General features: G+C 41.2%; 1 protein-coding gene and 1 pseudogene across 11 annotated transcripts in view; one reads left to right on the top strand and one right to left on the bottom strand.

Moving 5' to 3' along the window:
- The window catches only part of TRIM2 (tripartite motif containing 2), a 187,194-nt gene that overhangs the window by 62,175 nt on the left and 106,066 nt on the right, over window positions 1–18,953 (bottom strand). For 5 of the 11 annotated variants that reach the window (XM_057302191.2, XM_057302192.2, XM_057302186.2 and 2 more), the window contains exons 2-3: window positions 6,383–6,564; window positions 785–1,022 (exon numbers count right to left, since the gene is read on the bottom strand). In XM_057302191.2, coding sequence (XP_057158174.1) covers window positions 785–1,022; window positions 6,383–6,516 — 372 coding nt within the window. In that variant the 5' untranslated portion in view covers window positions 6,517–6,564. Of the gene's footprint in view, window positions 1–784; window positions 1,023–6,382; window positions 6,568–18,953 lie in introns of those variants that run through there. The other 6 variants (XM_057302194.2, XM_034959280.3, XM_024928537.4 and 3 more) reach the window with 3 other exon arrangements.
- LOC112439692 (U6 spliceosomal RNA) lies at window positions 11,163–11,256 on the top strand (annotated as a pseudogene).

Here is an 18,953-nt window from a genome sequence, read left to right as displayed (position 1 = left end):
GATTTACATGACTTGAACATTTAATTCTTCCAATATTCTATATGGTAAATACTATTATTACTTTTTTTTAACTGATAAAGAAATGAGACAGAGAGTTTAATAAACTTACCAAAGCTGGCACAGGGAATAAGTTTAAGAGCAGGATTTGAATCAGGCAGCCTGACTCCAAAGCCAATGTCCTTAGACGCTACACAATGCTGCCTCTTCAGGTTACATAGCTATTGTGAATCAGTTACTTGATGGTACCCACAGGTCCTCCTGAGCTTCTAACAGTTATTGTACTCACTAGTAGCAAGAAATATGTTTGGAATTCATAATCTATAATCTACTATCAGGGATTCACATAGCTTCAAATTCTATCTATTAATAAGGAATAAGGTCTAACGTAGCATGAGAAAATTTCCCTCCCAAGAAAAATAAAGAACTCTAATTAACATTTTAATAATCATTCTCAACTTACAGAACTTATCCATTGTTAAATCTGTATCCATAATTTATTACACAGATGTTTATGTAGGTCAGCTTGCAAATAGCTACTGGTTTGCTGTCCTGGGGATACCAACAATATGTGTGAAGGAGACACAGTGGAGATTGATTTCGTTATTTAAATAGTTCTGGTCAAAGAAAGTGAGCAGGTAGTCTGAGGGCTGGTAAAAATCTTTTTTAATTACTGATTTTTCCAGATGGAGTTCTGTTTCAATGTGTAATCTCTGATGTACCCAAAGCCTCCCCAAGGCCACAGTAGTCATGCTCCCGGGCAGCATCTGCCATCCCAGCCACTTACATTCCCATCGTGGTTTGGGCAAGAGAGAGGCTTTCCCGCAGCCACAGCAGTGACTGTCTCCAGGATGGAAGACTCCTCAACGTTGCTGCCTGGAGTTCGCTGCAGCACGTCCATCAGGTTTGTGATGAAGAAATTGTTCTGGAGCGCGGCCACCCCTTTCTCGGGCAGGATGGAGGTCTGGCGGCACACTGGGCAGGAGAGGGTTAAACTGTGGGCAGGAATGTAGTTCTGCAGGCACCTGTTGCAGAAGCAGAGGTGGACAGCTTAGCACAGTGCAGAACCTCCACTTCTCACAGGTACCATACATGTTCTCAGTGACTACACAAGGTATTTGGCAGAAACTCCCATCCCAGTCTCCTTTACTAGGAAAATAATATTTCAGAAACCAACAGGTAAGCTGTACTGACACTAATGAGGCAAATGATTATGCTCAAGGAAATAAAAAATGTCATTGACTTTTGTAGTGTTTTCTAGTGCCTTGGCACACAAAGTGTGGTTCATGGATGAGCAGCGTCAGCCTCCCTGGGGGGTGCATTTGATAGAAATGCAGAATCTTAGACCCTATCCAACACCTGCTGAATCAGCTCCCCATGTGATTTGCATACATGTTAAAGTTTGAGAAGCACTGGCCCACAATATCTAGCAGTGGGCTCATAAATGTGTGGACTTTGAAATTGAAAGAAACACATCAAATATTTTTGTTAGCAATAAAATTCTTCTTACGTACAAAATCATAATGAGATATGAAAAACACATCAAAGTGGAAATGTTTGCTTGAAGCAAGAATGGGACACCCAGAGTCAGAGCCACACCATCTCTTCTCCTTGTCTCTACTCAACAGGTATCAACTTAACTCATTTAGTTAAAGAAGTGTGTCACTAATAATGACTCACACATATGCTGCTCATTGAATTCAAAGTACTTCCAATGAGCCTATGAGATAGGTACTGTTATGATTCCTTGAGACACGTGATGCAACAGACAGAGACAGGCCAGCGTACTTGTCCAAGATACTTAGCTGGTCAGGGGCAGAGTACAAAGTACAAAAGCAAACACAGGCAGTTTGGCACCATAATCTAAGCTCTCAATAATTAGACTATACAATTTTTTCCAGTACCTAGCCAAACAATTCAAAACACACCAACCTAGCCCCATTCCCCTTATTTTGCAGATGAATTGACCTGACATCAGAGACATTCATTGATCTTGTCTATGTCACAGAGGTAGCTAGCCCTGAACCAATACCAGACATGAAACAGCTTTTGCTAAGGTCATTAATGACGTCTGAATCCAGCACATGTTTTTCAATTTTATCTTACTAGACTTCTGGGAAGTATCATTAAGCTTGATTATTGCTCTGCTCACCTTCCTTTTTATTGAAAAATTTCTCTTCCCTTGACTTTATGACACCACACTCACATGGTTCTCCTGTCTGCTCTATCTTTTCTGAGTCAATACAGTTTTGAGTTAATCAAGGTTCCATTCATCATGAGACCTCTTCTCTTTCTGGAATATTATATTCATATCACAAGTGTGGCTACAAGCATCAGGCTCCCAAAATTATATTTCTTCCCACAGACATCTCCTTTGAGCCTCATTAACTGACTTCTTGACATCTTTTCTTAGATGTCTTGCAGGTCCTAAAACTCAACATGAACAAAACCAAACCCATTATCTGCCCCCCAGACTGTATCCTCTCCCATTCCTGATGAATAGCACCTCCATCTATTTATTTAAACAAACCAGAAACTAGGAGTCATTCTTAAAACAGTAACTCCCTTACTGTCCTTCATTTTCCATATCTAACCCATCACCAAAGCATGTCCAAATGCCTACATATCTTTCTAACCTCTCCAGTTCTCTTCATGCCCTGCTATATAACCATCCTTGTACCCTCTAACAATTCTCCACATTGCAACCAGAGTGACCTTCTCAAAACTCAAAGCGAGCCATTTAAATCTCCCTCCCACACCATCTGAGATGAAAGCCATGCCATGGTTTCCACTTCCACTGCTCTTACAACAAAGACAAAAATCCATATATGGCAACATGGATTACACATCTCATATGGCCTAGCACCTACATACTTTCTGTCTCTTCCCCTCATTTGCTGCATACCAGCCACAGTGGACTTATTTAAGTTCTTCCTCAGTGTTGAATAACCCTCTCACTGTAGCACCTCTCACTCACTATAGCAACCTCCCACTATAGCACCTTTGCACATACCTGAAATTCTATTCACTCCCCTTTGTTTAGTTAATTTTTACTCATCATTGGGGTTTCTGCGTAATCATCACTTCTGCAAGGAAGCCTTCCCCGATTAGGGCAAATTCCTCTATTATATTGTTTCCTGTATACTTCTGGTGTACAGCACTTGTCACTGGTTTAATTTCACATTAGTCTGAGCAATTAGGGGGTTAGTGACTGGCTCCTCCACTAGGCTGTGAGTTCCAAGGGGCCAGCAGCTATGTCTGGCTTTGCTCTCCTTCAAGCCTTTTGATGCTGTTTTGGAAGATGTGGGATAAGAGTGACTGTAAGGGCTGGGCGTGGTGGCTCACGCCTGTAATGCCAGCACTCTGGGAGGCCAAGGCGGGTGGATCACGAGGGCAGGAGATCGAGACCATCCTGGCTAACACGGTGAAACCCCGTTTCTACTAAAAATACAAAAAAAAAAAAAAAAAATTAGCCGGGCGTGGTGGCGGGCGCCTGTAGTCCCAGCTACTTGGGAGGCTGAGGCAGGAGAATGGCGTGAACCCGGGAGGTGGAGCTTGCAGTGAGCCGAGATCGCGCCACGGCACTCCAGCCCGGGCGGCAGAGCGAGACTCTGTCTCAAAAAAAAAAAAAAAGAGTGACTGTAAGGTGCTCACTGAGTAGCCAGTATGAATGTCCAGCAGAGGCTGAACATGGGGGTCCTAGAGCTCACTCTCCTGACAGTGAGACAAGCTGTAAAGTTTTGTCTCTGCATAAACAAAAATTTCCCCACCGGGCGCAGTGACTCATGCCTGTAATCCCTGCTCTTTGGGAGGCCGACGTGGGCAGATCACGAGGTCAAGAGATCGAGACCATCCTGGCCAACATGGCGAAACCCCGTCTCTACTAAAAATACAAAAATTAGCTGGGCATAGTGGCGCATGCCTGTAGTCCCAGCTACTCGGGAGGCTGAGGCAGGAGAATCACTTAACCCAGGAGGCGGAAGTTGCGGTGAGCCGAGATCGCGCCACTGCACTCCAGCCTGGTGACAGAGCAAGACTCCGTCTCAAAAACAAACAAACAAACAAAAAAAACCACCCCATTTTAAGGAAAGTTGCCAGCACCTTCAACACCTTCAAACAGAAATCTTCTCGGCTGGACGCAGTGGCTCACGCCTGTAAGCTCAACAGTTTGGGAGGCCAAGGTAGTTGGATTGCTTGCGCTCAGGAGTTTGAGACCAGCCTGGGCAACATGGAGAAACCCTGTCTCTATAGTCAGGCATGGTGGTGTGCACCTGTGGTCCCAACTACTCAAGAAGTTGAGGTGGGAAGATCTCTGGAGCCTGGGAAATTGAGGCTGCAGTGAACTGTGATTGTGCCACTGCACTCTAGACTGGGTGACAGAGTGAGATCCTGTCTCAAAATAAATAAATTAATAAATAATTAATAAAATAAAAAATAAAAGAAGAGGAAATCTGGCCAGGCGCAGTGGCTCACGCCTGTAATCCCAGCACTTTGGGAGGCCGAGGTGGGCAGATCATGAGGTCAGGAGATCAAGACCATTCTGGCTAACACAGTGAAACCTCGTCTCTACTAAAAATACAAAAAATTAGCTGGGCGTGGTGGCAGGCACCTGTAGTCCTAGCTACTCAGGAGGCTGAGGCAGAAGAATGGTGTGAACCCGGGAGGCAGAGCTTGCAGTTAGCTGAGTTTGCGCCACTGCACTCCAGCCTGGGCAACAGAGTGCGACTCCATCTCAAAATTAAAAATAAAATAAAATAAAAAAGAAGAGGAAATCATCTCAACATGCATGAGGCTGGAACAATGTTAACACAGAGCATTGTGTAAGGACTTGCTGTAGCAGAATCTCACAAATCTCTACCACCAGCTATTGGGTGGGGAGTGGAAGTGGGTTGGGCTAGATCCCCAAAGAAGATAGCAGGGGCAGACCTAGGGCAGCCAGAGTGTTGCTTCTCACCTGTCAGAGTGAGGAAGTAGGACCCAAACAATAGATAGGCTGGACACTGAATACTGGGATATGGGGCAATTCTGCCAAGTTCAGACTGAGTGGCTCTGAATGCACTTCTACAGAGAGTATCAGCCAAGCTATGCCGACTGCTGCACATCAGGTAACGATCTTCCCATGTGTGCCCAGGGACACATGGACGATTAGTTGGTATTCATGTTTTAGGTGCACCCATTAAGGGGATGGAGGAATCACACTCTAATTATTTTGTAATATGAATTACCAAGCACTTAAGCCAAAGTATAAAATGAATAAAATAAAAAGTGCCCTATATACCACCACTAAAACAAACCAAAACCCATATACACAAGCACACGCACACACACAAAACCCCACAACAACCCAAAACAAACAAAAAAGCCACAACTACTAGTAACAAATCTACCTTCTCCTTCTATCCATCACCACCATGAAGGATATGGTTATTCTTTTGCAATTGAACCTTGCAAAGTGAATCAACTCAAAAAATGGTCAATCAGATAATAAAGACATGTTAAATCAGATATTTGTGTAATCAGCATAGATTTGAAGCCATTTGAAATACTGATTTCCAGTTCTATCACAGGAAGTAAAGCATTTTAAGTATGTATATTAAATAATGATAAAAATGTACTTAATAAAATGCTATAAAACACAATTACCATATTTATTTTTAAGAAAGATACATAACTTTACTAGGGAAATATTTATAAGTAAGATAAACTAATTACTAACAAACTTATGCTTAATTGCTTACATGGTAAGTTAAACAATGGGGTAAAAGTATATTTTGATAACTGATTAACGCCCCTCTCCAAAAACAAATACTCTATCAAGAAGATAAATAAGAAGTCTGTTTTCACATACAGCAAATTACATAGTCAGGTAATTTATTTAATATATATTTTTTTCTTTATCTAAAACATCATAGCATTCAAATGTGACATTAGTATGTGTCTGAAGAATCTTTGAAAAAGAAGCTATACCTTTTGAAGTAACAACTCATGTATGCAGATGTTTTACCTGATTTGTTATATGGGAGGAAATGATAGATTTTTTAAATTGACTCTCAAAGACCCTCTGTAGGGATCTGCTGGGGACAAAAATTGTTTCACAAAGAACAAAGGGAAGTTTTAAAAGATTTTTCAACTTAACATTCTTATTTAATGCTCCATCTCTTGTGTAAACGAATCAGTAGTTACTGGATTGCTTTCTCCTGCTTATAATGGTTTGAAATAAAGTAAATTATTTGCAACTCATGATTCTGTTTTTCAATGTCTGGCAGAAGCACAAGAGATTCGTTTTCTCTCAAAGGTAACTGTAGAATTCTGGGAAAGAATCCTGCAGTAGGTTGTAGGAGGTCAGCCTGCGAAACTCCCTTCTCCAAGCACAAAGGAGGCTTACCTCTCGCAGAAAGTGTGCAGGCAGGGGAGAACCTTGGGATTCTTGTACCGTTCCAGGCATATACTGCAAATCAGAAACTGCTTGTCAATCTGGCGCACCACAGGACTTGGGATGTTGGTGCCTTCACTGGCCATCCTAGACCACTGACATGGGGGGCCGGCTGTCTTTGACCCTGCACGCTGCTGCTGTCAGACAGAAAATCAAAACAGAAAAACATATAATGATCTGTAGGTACAAGTCAATCACTGGCTCTTTCACCATAAGCATTGTGCTATAAATAAAGGTAGAAGTCGGCCAGGTGTGGTGGCTCATGCCTGTAATCCCAGCACTTTGGGAGGCCGAGGTGGGCGGATCATGAGGTCAAGAGATCGAGACCCTCCTGGCTAACACAGTGAAACCCCGTCTCTACTAAAAATACAAAAAATTAGCCGGGTGTGGTGGCACACGCCTGTTGTCTCAGCTACTCAGGAGGCTGAGGCAGGAGAATCACCTGAACCCAGGAGGCAGAGGTTGCAGTGAGCTGAGATCGCGCCACGGCACTCCAGCCTGGGTGAGTGCAGTGAGACTCCATCTCAAAAAAATAAAAAATAAAATAAAAAATAAATAAATAAAGGTAGAAGTCAATGCCAGTGACCTCAAAATGACCAATAAGCCAACCTTTATTGCTGTACAAGTACAGTCAGCTCCCTGTTGTTTATTTTGTAAATCAATAAAATCCTCACATGTTCGCCAGGCAAACAAAACAAATTAAAAGAGGGCATGTTGTACAAAGAGGTATGCTCGCTGGGCTTCAAAGCAGTGGTAACTAAGGGGATAAATACTTCATATAGCTATGTCTGCTTATGCCTTTAGCCATGACTATATTTAAACATATATTTACCTTTCATATTCTTATTGAAATTGAATATGTTTTTCCAACTATTGTAGTTGAAGAGGTTGGACTGTGTCACATCAAAATATGTCACTTTGATATAAGGATTATTTTGAGCTGAAAGCTATATAGAAAGAACAGACAGAAAAGGACCTCTCTGCCCTTCCCCATCTGCCTAAAAGCAGAGCATAAATTTCTCTTTTGTAAAGGAAATTTCCATTTGTAAAGGTGCCTCTCTCTCCAGAGCCAGGAAGAGAAGTCTCTTAAACACTGAAGACTGCAAGGAGATGATCTTGCAAAATGATCTTACTAAACAAACCTTATCTACCATACATTTCCTACAATTTACTGCCCCAGGAGTCCAAACCCCTCTTTCTTTTGTCTAGGCAGTTCTCCGCAATATATTGTCCTTTGTCAAAATGGTATATAAAACCCAAAGAGGAGGTTGTGAAGCCCTTGATAATGTAAAATTAAAAATAGTATCAAAAAAAGTGTATGCCTTTTTCTCCTGTTAATCTGTCTTTTGTCACTTCAATTTATAGACCCTAGGCACATACTCTAGGAGGGCAGAAGAAAAGTTTTTCCTCCCCTACATGCTATTAATATGCATGGGGGTGAAAATTAGAATTTTAATTAAAAATTTTGTATATGGTTCAGAGTGTTTTCTTCAGGACTAAAGGTTTATAGATTTGAAACTAAAATATATTTGCTATGGGGTAGGGACAAAGGCTAGAGGTATTCCCTATAATTTAAAAGAAATATCTGTTGGTATTCATGTCTGGGCATTTGAAAGACCTGGTGAAGTGAATTAATTCAGAGGAGGTTTCAAAATGTTAGGGATCATGCCAGGAAAGGAGAATTAGAAGAGGGCAACACAGAAAGAGAAGACAGCAAAGAGTTTGAGAGCACAAGAGAGGAAAAAGTTACAACACAAAACACAGCTCCTTTTACCACCTTAAAGAATTCCTGGCTTCTACACCGAAGGCATAAACCAAGGCTGAGCTAAAATTTACCTCTTCATTTTCTAAATATTTGGTAAGGTGTCCAGAGCCCTCTAATTCCCTATGGAAATACTCTTTACCAAAAAGAAAATAAAAGACAGAGAGAAAGTGAAACTGCCTTTGCAAAAACTGTAACTGAGAAAATTATGGCAGTGAAAGAGATCAGACCTAACCGACTCCATCTTGTTTCTAACCTTTAAGCTGTCCTTGTTCATTCCCGGGCATAGGTTAAACTAACCTTGGGAAGGAATTGAGCTTATAGTTCGACTCTGAAACAAAATTGATAATGGCCCTTTTCCAAAAAGACCCCTTCTTGCCTGAGGACCAGTCTCCCTTTGTAGGACTAACAAATTAGCTACAAGATTAGAAATTAAGGTTTAGGGGCCATGCAGCCTCTGGCTGCAAGAGTCTGAACCTCCCTAAATTGCTCTTCGCGATAACAAAACTATTGTAAAACCAAAGATCAGTGCTTGAGATGTTTTGCAGAGCCTGCACTCAGTGGATCAGCTGACACCACCCAGACCGGTAATCTGGCTCAACAAGCTCCGTGATCCCATCCAGGAACAGAAGGCAGCAAGAAAACCTCACTTTGACTCCTCTATGATTCCATCTCCAACCTGACCAGTCAGCACTCCCTACTTCTCCTGCCCCTACCTGCTAAATTATCTTTAAAAACTCCGATCCCAAATGCTCAGAGAGACTGGTTTGAGTAATAATAAAACTCTGGTCTCCTGCACAGCTGGCTCTGAGTGAATTACTCTTTCTCCTTTGCAATCCCCTGTCTTGATAAATTGGCTCTATCTAGGCAGCAGGCGAGGTGAACCTGTTGGGTGGTTACGAAAGAAAGAAAGGGAAGAAAGAAAAGAAAGAAATAAAGAAGGAAAAGAAAGAGAGAGAAGGAAGGAAGGAAAGAAAAGAGGTTTAATATTTAATATGACCCTAGGCAGGAGGTCATACTATTATTCTTTATTCTTTATTATTACTATTATTTTTTGAGATGGAGTCTCGCTTTGTCACCCAGGCTGGAGTGCAGTGGAGCGATCTCGCCACACTGCAAGCTCCGCCTCCCGGATTCACAACATTCTCTGCCTCAGCCTCCCCAGTAGCTGGGACTACAGGGGCCCGCCACCATGCCCGGCTAATTTTTTGTATTTTTTTTAGTAGAGACGGGGTTTCACCGTGTTAGCCAGGATGGTCTCGATCTCCTGACCTCATGATCCACCTGCCTCAGCCTCCCAAAGTGCTGGGATTACAGGCATGAGGGGTCATACTATTATTCTTATTCTATAGATTAGAAGAAACAAAACAGAGGCTCAGTCAAGAAGTTTACCAGAATGCAAATCCAAGGAGTATATGTCTCTAAAACCCATGGCCTTTTCACTACTTAAACCACAACACCACCTTTGACCTTGTGTTTTAAAAAGGCTGCACTACAGAAGCTTGGTTTACATATGACACTTTAACTTGGCCTGGTGCCTGTTTTTAAAGCTTGGAAATACTCCATATTTACAGAAGCAACACTTCTATACTTTCTAAAGAAAACATTCTTTTCCAAATATAAATAATAGTTCTCCTTCCTACCAAGTCACCAAATTTTTAAAAAGCGTATCAACTTTTATTAGGAAAATTCGGCTGCTGGCTGGTCCAAGTGCAGTGGTGTTTACAGGTAACCGATCACAACCAGTTACAGATTTTGTTTCTCCTTCTCCACTCCCACTGCTTCACTTGACTAGTCAAAAAAACAAAAAACAAAAAAAAAAAACCAGAAAATTCTGCTGTTTATGTATGAGTATAGTTACAAACATGACACACCCATTTTCCAACTTTGTACCTTTTAGATAAGTTTATTAAAGATATGATTTTAAAAACAGGCTGGGTGTCGTCTCTCACGCCTGTAATCCCAGCACTTTGGGAGTTCGGGTGAACAGATCACTTGAGCCCAGCAGTTCAAGATCAGCCTGGGCAACATGGTGAATCCCCATCTCTACAAAAAAATACAAAAAAAAAAAAAAAAAGGTCGGGCACAGTGGCTCACACCTGTAATCCCAGCACTCTGGGAGGTCGAGGTGGGCAGATCACGAGGTCAAGAGATCCAGACCATCCTGGCCAACATGGTAAAACTCCATCTCTACCAAAAATATAAAAATTAGCTGGGTGTGGTGGTGCGCACCTGTAGTCCCAGCTACTCAGGAGGCTGAGGCAGGAGAATCGCTTGAACCTGGGAGACAGAGGTTGCAGTGAGCCGAGATCGTGCCACTGCACTCCAGCCTGGTGACAGAGTCAGACTCCGTCTCAAAAAAGAAAAAAAAAAAAAACCCAAAAATTAGCCAGGCATGGTGGCACACATACATAGTCCCAGCTGTTCAGGAGGCTGAGGTGGGAGGATTGCTTGAGCTCGGGAGGTCAAGGCTGCAATGAGCCGTTAGCATGCTCCTGCACTCCAGCCTGGGGCACTCACAGAGTAAGACTCTGGCTCAAAATAAAATAATAAAATAAAATAACATATAGAACCTTGTGAAGCACCTGCTATACAAGAGTGTCACATTCAGACAGAACTCACTGCATAGTTAAACGGTATAGGTATGACATCCGATCAGCCACCATTATCTGCTAGACTTTCCATAGAGTGTCTCTCTAAAGTAGCTCATCTCTCAGGGGCTCAAAATGTTGAGAGCCTGTCTGTTTTCTTAACCACATCCCTATGACATCAGACTAGGGGAGGAATGGACTTGTCTGTCTTAATCAAAACCAATGCTGAGGGTTTAAATGACTGGCCCAAGGTCATTCAGTAAAATCAGTGAATCAGAAAGGTCAGATTTCAAGTTTTCTGCCTTATCTGATAAATCGATGACGTAAGTTTAACACTTCACTAGAGTGTGTGTGTGTGTGTAACTTGTAAAAATGATGAGTGCTCACTTTTGTAGCACTAAAATTTGAATGATACAGAAAATATTGCCCCTGAGCAAGAATGGCATGCAAATTGTGAAGTGTTCCATATTTTCTTTAAAAAGATGTTAAACTGGCCATGCGCGGTGGCTCAAGCATGTAATCCCAGGACTTTGGGAGGCCGAGGTGGGTGGATCACGAGGTCAGGAGATCAAGACCATCCTGGCTAACACAGTGAAACCCTGTCTCTACTAAAAATACAAAAAATTAGTCAGGCGTGGCGGCAGGCGCCTGTAGCCCCAGCTACTCTGGAGGCTAAGGCAGGAGAATGGTGTGAATCCAGGAGGGAGAGCTTGCAGTGAGCCAAGACATGCCACTGCATTCTAGCCTGGGCAACAGAGTGAGACTCCGTCTTAAAAAAAACAAAACAAACAAACAAACAAAAAAAACAACAAAAAAAACAAAAACAAAAAAACTTTTCCGTCGAAATCAGTTAAAAATAATTTTATTTTGAACAGCTTTTGAAATTTTTCATAGTACCCTTTGAAATAATCAGAGCCATGCTGGGTATTGAAAAAAGCAGAGAGAAAGCATCATATTGGACTTTATTCCTTTTTTTTTTTAACCTTAGAATTTTGGATTTTTGGCAAGAAAAAAATTTGTTTTAATCAAATGATATACGTTGACTAAATGAAATTTCTTGAGCCAATATTTTATGCTCTAAAGCCAAAAATGAAAACATTTCATTCTAACTTTATGATAATTATTGTAGTGGGTGAGAGCAAGTCTCTATATTGTAGTATTGTTAATTTGCATGGTAAATTAATTAAGTTTACTCCTTAACACTAATTTAAAATCATGACAGTATCACAGATCTGTCACAAGTGACCTGTTGAAGGCATCTGGATTTTTAGAACTCCAAGAATCGACACAAAAGGTTTCCAATCCCCAAAGATCCCCAAATTTGCCAGGATAATGATCCTTCCCTGGATACCCACACTAGGAAGAACATTTGACTACTCCTAATGGGACAATGTGCTCAGAAGAACTGAGGCACAGAATGAGCTAATAAGCACTGTGGAAAGTCTGAATCAGTCCGAATATGTCATGAGGAATACACTCAATATACAACAGCCTTCAATCAAAGCGTTGGGGCACTACCACAGTTTCTGGTCTCCTTGATTAAAAAAGCAACAAATGTTTTATATACATGCTTTGCTGGTCTCCTTTCCCCATCTTGTTTTCTAAATTGTCAGAGACCCTTCTTACCCACATAACCAGTGGAAGTCAGTGCACTATAATGAAAGAAATCAGAATATAGAACTGCTCTTCTATATGCTGGAGGGCTGCAAAACTAACTTCTGAAGGGATCCGTGTGAAAACATGCCTGGGGTGGACTTTGCCTGTAAAGAAGCGTGAATGCTTTTGGATGTAGGAACTAACATCAGACACATTGACAAAAAGCCAGTAGAAAGGAAATGGTAGCAAACGCAGAAAGAACCACTTTAAAATAATACAAATGGTCAACATTAGTTTGATATTGACCTTAGCCAAAAAGAGTTTTCATATGGAAGACTAGCTGAGGTTCCCTGTCTGTGGAAAACAAACAGCAAGACCTCTTACAAAGAAGCTCACTCCCCTTTGTCCAGCTCAGTGTCACCTGCTCAATCTGACCATTCTGTTCAAAATTGCATATTGCCACCAGTTACCTAGCACTGCTATCCCCAGTCCTTGCTAGGTTTTTCTCCGTAGCACGGGTCACCTCCTGTTATAGACTCCATGTCTGTGTCCCTCCCAAATTCATATGTTGAAGCCCTAACCCCCAATGTGATTGGATCAGGAGGTGAGGCCTTTGGGAGGTGATTAGGTCATGAGGGTAGAGCCCTTATGATGGGATTAGTGCCCCTGTAAGAGGAGATAAGAGGGAGACTGCTTTCCCACTCTGTCTGCTCTCTGCCATGTGGGCCATCTGCCTATAAAGCCAGAAGAGGGCCTCACTAGAACCCACCATGGGGGCACCCTGATCTCAGATTTCCTAACCTCTAGAACTGTGAGACAATACATTCTTTTTGTTTAAGTCATCCAATCTATGGCATTTTTGTTATAGCAGCTGGAACTAAGCCTTCCGACATACTATGTAATTTATATATTTTGGATATTGTCTCCGCCCTCCCCCTAGAATGTAAGGCCTACAAGGGCACAGATTTGCATCTGATTATTCACTGCAGTAGCTCCAGCACCTAGAAGTGTCCTGGTACATAGTAGACATTATCTTTTGAATGAATCAAACTAGCGAAATATAACAAGGAAACGGACTTATTCACAGCAGCAGCAAAGAGCAGCACTTGCTGAATTCCATGATAAAGAGTGTGGTTGTTGCTGGTCATCTGAATGTTTGCACTTGACCTTGGACATTACCTGCTTCCCAATGTGATAGTCTTTTTTTTTTTTCTTTTTGAGACAGGGTCTCTCTCTGTCACCCGTGCTGCAGTGCAGTGACATGCTCACAGCTCACTGCAACCTCCACCTCCGAGGCTCAAGTGAGAGTCCCACCTTAGCCTCCCAAGTAGCTGGGACCACAAGTGGGCACCACCACGCCCAGCTAATTTTTGTATTTTTGTAGAGAAGGGGTGCCACTATGTTGCACAGCTGGTTTCGGACTCTTGGGCTCAAGTGATCCTCTCGCTTCAGCCTCCCAAACTGCTGGGATTACAGGTGTGAACTACCATGCCCAGCCTCCCATGTGATAGTCTAATGCTTAGCAACATAAACCATCATCCAGAGGGTAAACATTAGTGACATATTTTAACATGTTCATAGATGCAGAAAAAGAAACAGAACTATTGAGTACATGAAAGCGCCTTCACAAAAATTATGACAGTGAGAAACATCTGGCATAGAAAAATTATGACAGTGAAAGGAATCTGACATAGGTGACTCCATCTTGCTTCTAACCTCCATGCTGTCTTTGTTTATTCCTAGATGTAGGCCGAACTAACTTTGGGAGCAATTTAGTTTATAGTTTAACTTTAAAACAGGAATGATAACAGCCCTTTCCTGAAACAAGCCTCTCCTTGCTCAGGATCAAAACCACCTTTATAAAACTAACAAATCAGCCACAAGGTTAGAATTATGGTTCAGTAAGGAGCCATGTAGCCACAGGTCGCAAGATTCCTACCCTCCCCAATTGCTCCTACAGATAACATCACTATTGTATTGTGCAGGGTCTGGATTTTATTGAATAAATAAATACAATAAAAAATAAAAAACATCACTATTGTAAAACCTAAGATTGGTGTTCAAGATATTTTTCAGACCCTGTATTCTGATGGACCAGCTGGCACCACCCAAACCAGTAAACTGGCTCCACGAGTTTTGTAATTCCATCCAGGAAGTGAAGACCGCCAGAAGACAGCTTCGACCTCCTATGATTTCATCCCTGACCCAAGCAATCAACACTCCCCATTCCCTAGCCCCCTGCCCACCAAACTACCCTTGAAAAACCCTAGCCTTGGAATTTTGGGGGAGTCTGATTTCAGTAATAAAGTCCAGTCTTCCACTTAGCTGGTTCTGCATTTATTAAACTCTTTCTCTATTGCAATACTGTTGTCTTGGTAAATCGGCTGTATCTGTGCACTGGGCAAGAAGAACTATTGGGCAATTACAGACACATATGCATGAAAATAAAAAGCCTAAGAAGGTTGGCACATAAATCCCTTATTAATGGGGGCTTGCCAACTAAACAGAGCTTGTTGTGGGAAAAGCAATTCAATGATCACATAACAAAATCCTTGGGCATAAAAATATTCAGCTCCAGTGTTTCTTCCCTCACATCATCTCTGGTGTTTTTCCTGGCTCACTTTCTCAAGTCTCCTACAATTTGGTGGAAATTAACCACCAAATGCAAAAGAACTTGATAGGAGAAGCTGAAATGAGAGAAAAATGCCTATGTCCACAATTCTAAGATTTAGACCACATTTACCATTTAGATCAGAAAACTATCCACACTCTTTATTGCTGACACCACAGTGAGTAAGAGCAGGAAGAAAGAATGGCAGAGAAAAGCCAAAGTTAAATTGCTTTTCTGGAGAAGGGGAGGGAGCTGGCAAAATCTTGTTTGCCTGTTGTAGAGAATGTGGTAGGGTAACAGAGGCCAAGATTCTACTGAAAAACAAAATTTTAACATGTGATTTGTGGGTAAGAGGTCGCATATTTGATTATACATCATCCTAAAGGTACTCAATTACATTCCTACAGTTTAATTTTATGGCATTCCTGCGTTACTGCTTCTCTTTGGTGCCACTTTAGTTGGACTTATTTATTAAGATGCCTTTTTTTTTCTCTCCCTAAGACAGAGTCTCCCTCTGTCTCCCAGGCTGGAGTACAGTGGTGTGATCTTGGCTTACTGCAACGTCCACCTCCCAGGTTCAAGTGATGCTCCTGCCTCAGCCTCCAGCATAGCTAGGATTACAGGTGTACCCCACCACACCCAGCTAAATTTTTGTATTTTTAGTAGCGAGAGGGTGTCACCATACTGGCCAGGCTGGTCTCGAACTCCTGGGCTCAAGCAATCCACTGGCCTTGGCCTCTTAAAATGCTGGGATTACAGGCATGAGTCACTGTGCCTGGCCCAGCCCATTTTTTATTGTTCTCATGCAGACATGCAAACATCTGCTTTCCAAGCAATTACAAATCTTCTGGTACATTTATAGAAAGGAAATCCTGAACCATTTGGATTATCTATAAATCACAGTATGCTACCCTGTACCTGCCAGAACATGTGGTATAAATTAAAACATGATGAAAAGGGTATTCTTAATTTTTTAAATTTCAGCCTATTATAATTTGCCTGCAATTGGATTGCATTGTTACTGAGGTCTCAATTAGAAGAAAAGAGGACAATCTTTAGTGAAATTAAAACAGGGTGACCCATTTCCAGTTAAATCAAGCCTCTATCCCAGATGGGCCATTTTGTAAATCAGAAGGCTAGATGCATTACCTTTCCTGATGATGATGATGATGATGATGATGATGATGTGTGTGTGTGTGTGTGTGTGAGGGGGTGGGTGTGTGGGTGGGTGTGTGTGTTTTGGGGGGAAGGCATTCAGAAGCCATCCCCTTTAACTTTTGTCTTCAGGCAGGGTGTGTCCAAGCTCTCCAAGGTTCTTTTTCTCCTTATTTTCAGAGTCAGATGTATGACAGCTTCCTCAGATGAATTGGTTTTTACCAAATGGAAGCTGATTTTTAAGCTGAGCCCCTGACTTGTCTTTATGATATATCATAAAGACATATTTCCCCTACCTCTTTCTTTAGTATATAAAGAAGGCCATTGCCTCACCTTTGTCAGCCGATTGTTAAGATTAGGCTGGGTCTGTGTGGTGGAATGTTAAGTGGTCAGGCTAATAGACATTCATCTCACAGCACTCTGGGACAGTCAAGATGCTCGGGGTCTCCTCTCTCCACACCCATCACTTTGCCAGGTCTCCTCCCTTGCTTTGCTTGGGGACTACACAAAGAGGCTAAGTATTCTGGGACCACAAAAAAGGTAGAGGTCAGCAAGGGGACTAGGTGCTGGTACCAATTCTAGGGGTTGGAAGAAACTAGCAAGAAGGGAAAAGAGAAAATTATTTCACAACAGAACTAAGAGACACAGCTCTACATAATAGGAACCTCCTCTTTGCTCCTGGTATATACGAAGCACATTATTTAATTCTGTTGTTGATTAGAATAAGTACTTAAATTAATAATGTTTAAAAACAATAATAAAAAGCACTTAATGGAAAAATGGAGGCTGTCGAGAATGTGAAGACCGAAGAGGTAAAGTAGAAGGGAATAGAAAGATTTGCATACTAAAAGCAGAAATCTGTTTCCTGCAGTGATGCTATTTGAATACTTGGCTCATTATTTTCTCACTTTCTGGTCCAATCTAAAGCTCCAGTTTCTATGAGGAAATCTAATCCGTTAAATTCAGACCATCTGCACAATAAAAATATTCAGAAAACCCTAATAGCCAACCCTATAATGGAGCAAATTCTACTCTGAACTACAGCCTTTATATAAGTAATAAAGGGACAGAGATGGCACCAGAGATTAAAGAAAAAGGCTATCACCGGTATGTGCAAATCATCATTTTGCCATAGTAAAAAGTAATTGAAGTCATATTTTTTGAAGAAAAAACTATGACAGTAAATAATTTGGCAGCAAATTTTTTAAAATTCAAAAGTATTTATCTTCTACACATTTCAATAATACATCAAATATTTGGGTAGTTTTAGTTTTACAAGAGAAATAATTAAAAGAGGCACAAGGGAGTCTTAGAAATTGCTACATATTTGGGATTTTCCCCTACCTAATAAAAAGAGATAAAAGAAAGGCCTAAGTATGGAGAAATTAACGCCTAAGGATACCCAGATAAAGAACATTTTCATTTCTTAGTAAGACAAAGAATGAATGTTTTAACTTTATTTCACAAGCAACAAAATCCATGAAGCTTTTGTTATAATAAAAAAAAATTAAGTCATTGCAGGACTATAGTATTACCTATGGAAAAAACGTGTATAGATTTTAGTCTTCTTTTAAAAAATGTGTGGGTTATATATGCTGCATTCATATATCTTGAAACAGCACGTTCTATCAGAGAAAATTTTTACATTCAGCTGTGTTTTAACCTTTCCAATGCAAATCACTTGTGTCTTCCTAGGAGAAAATTGGACAGAAACACTTAAAGGTTTAGGAAGGGTTACTACTCCTGTCTCTGCATCCGAAAGCTGCTTTCTCATACCACAGCACACATGAAACTTCTCATTGTGTGCTGCTTGGGAGGGGCGTGCATTATTTAACATTATAGTGGGTTAGGAACAGTGGGGCTCAAGCCTCTGCCTGAAATAATGAAAGACACCAGAAAACAGATTCACACTAGGCAGAACTGAATCCTAACACTTAAGACGTCATTTGAAGAATTCTGCATGAACAAATGGCTCTCCTTACATATATATTGGAGTTTAAAACCTTCTTTTAAAACAAATTTTCGTAAGGCATAAAACGCTGTAACATGATCTAAGCCAGAGAAACAATCTTTTAAACACCTCATTCTGAAAGCTATTACATTGAAACTGTCTTTTCCTTAAGACAATAATACCATTTTATCTTTTGGTTCAGAAATCCATTTATTAACATTCAATTTTTAATTTAAAACAAACTGCCTTGCTACTTGCTCTCCTATCCCCCCAAAAGAAGGAATAATGTCAGGGTGGGGCATACTTGTAGAAAAAGCTCTGACACAAAAATAATCCCCACTGTTTCAGGAAGCAAACATAAGGACCAACCCAAAACCCAAGGGTTTTTTTTCTTTTTCTTTTTTCCTGTGTAATGCTATCATTGAGCTCCATCCAGATTTGACTGTACTTCAAAGGCAAGAAAAAAAAATTGTCAGAAAAAAAGCAAATTATCTCCTACATGTTTGTTTGCTGGCCCTCAATGGCATTCAGAAATCGGAGGGTCGAGTCATGCATTATGAATGAATGGGTTTCCAATGGTAACTGCCAGCCATGGAACTCAACCCCAGGATTCCCTAATAGAGGACAGAGTGGGGGGAGGGTCGCACGTTCTCCTCTACCCTGGGGCAGCCAGGAAGGAATCCTGCAAATCAAATATTTCATCTCCATGTTTGCACCCAACAGAGAGATGCAGGGGGCAAAATTCTTCTATTTAAAACAAGCCAAGATACACACTAAAATAAAGACTGGTAAAAATACAAATCTAGTCAGATCACATTAGAACTTGATAAGAAAATCTTGCATGATTTTCTCCCCAT

Source organism: Pan paniscus, chromosome 3 (assembly GCF_029289425.2).
Source record: "Pan paniscus chromosome 3, NHGRI_mPanPan1-v2.0_pri, whole genome shotgun sequence".
In the NCBI taxonomy this organism is placed as follows: Eukaryota; Metazoa; Chordata; class Mammalia; order Primates; family Hominidae; genus Pan; species Pan paniscus.
Note: the sequence above shows the minus strand (reverse complement) of the source record. Positions and strands in the feature narration are given on the sequence as shown.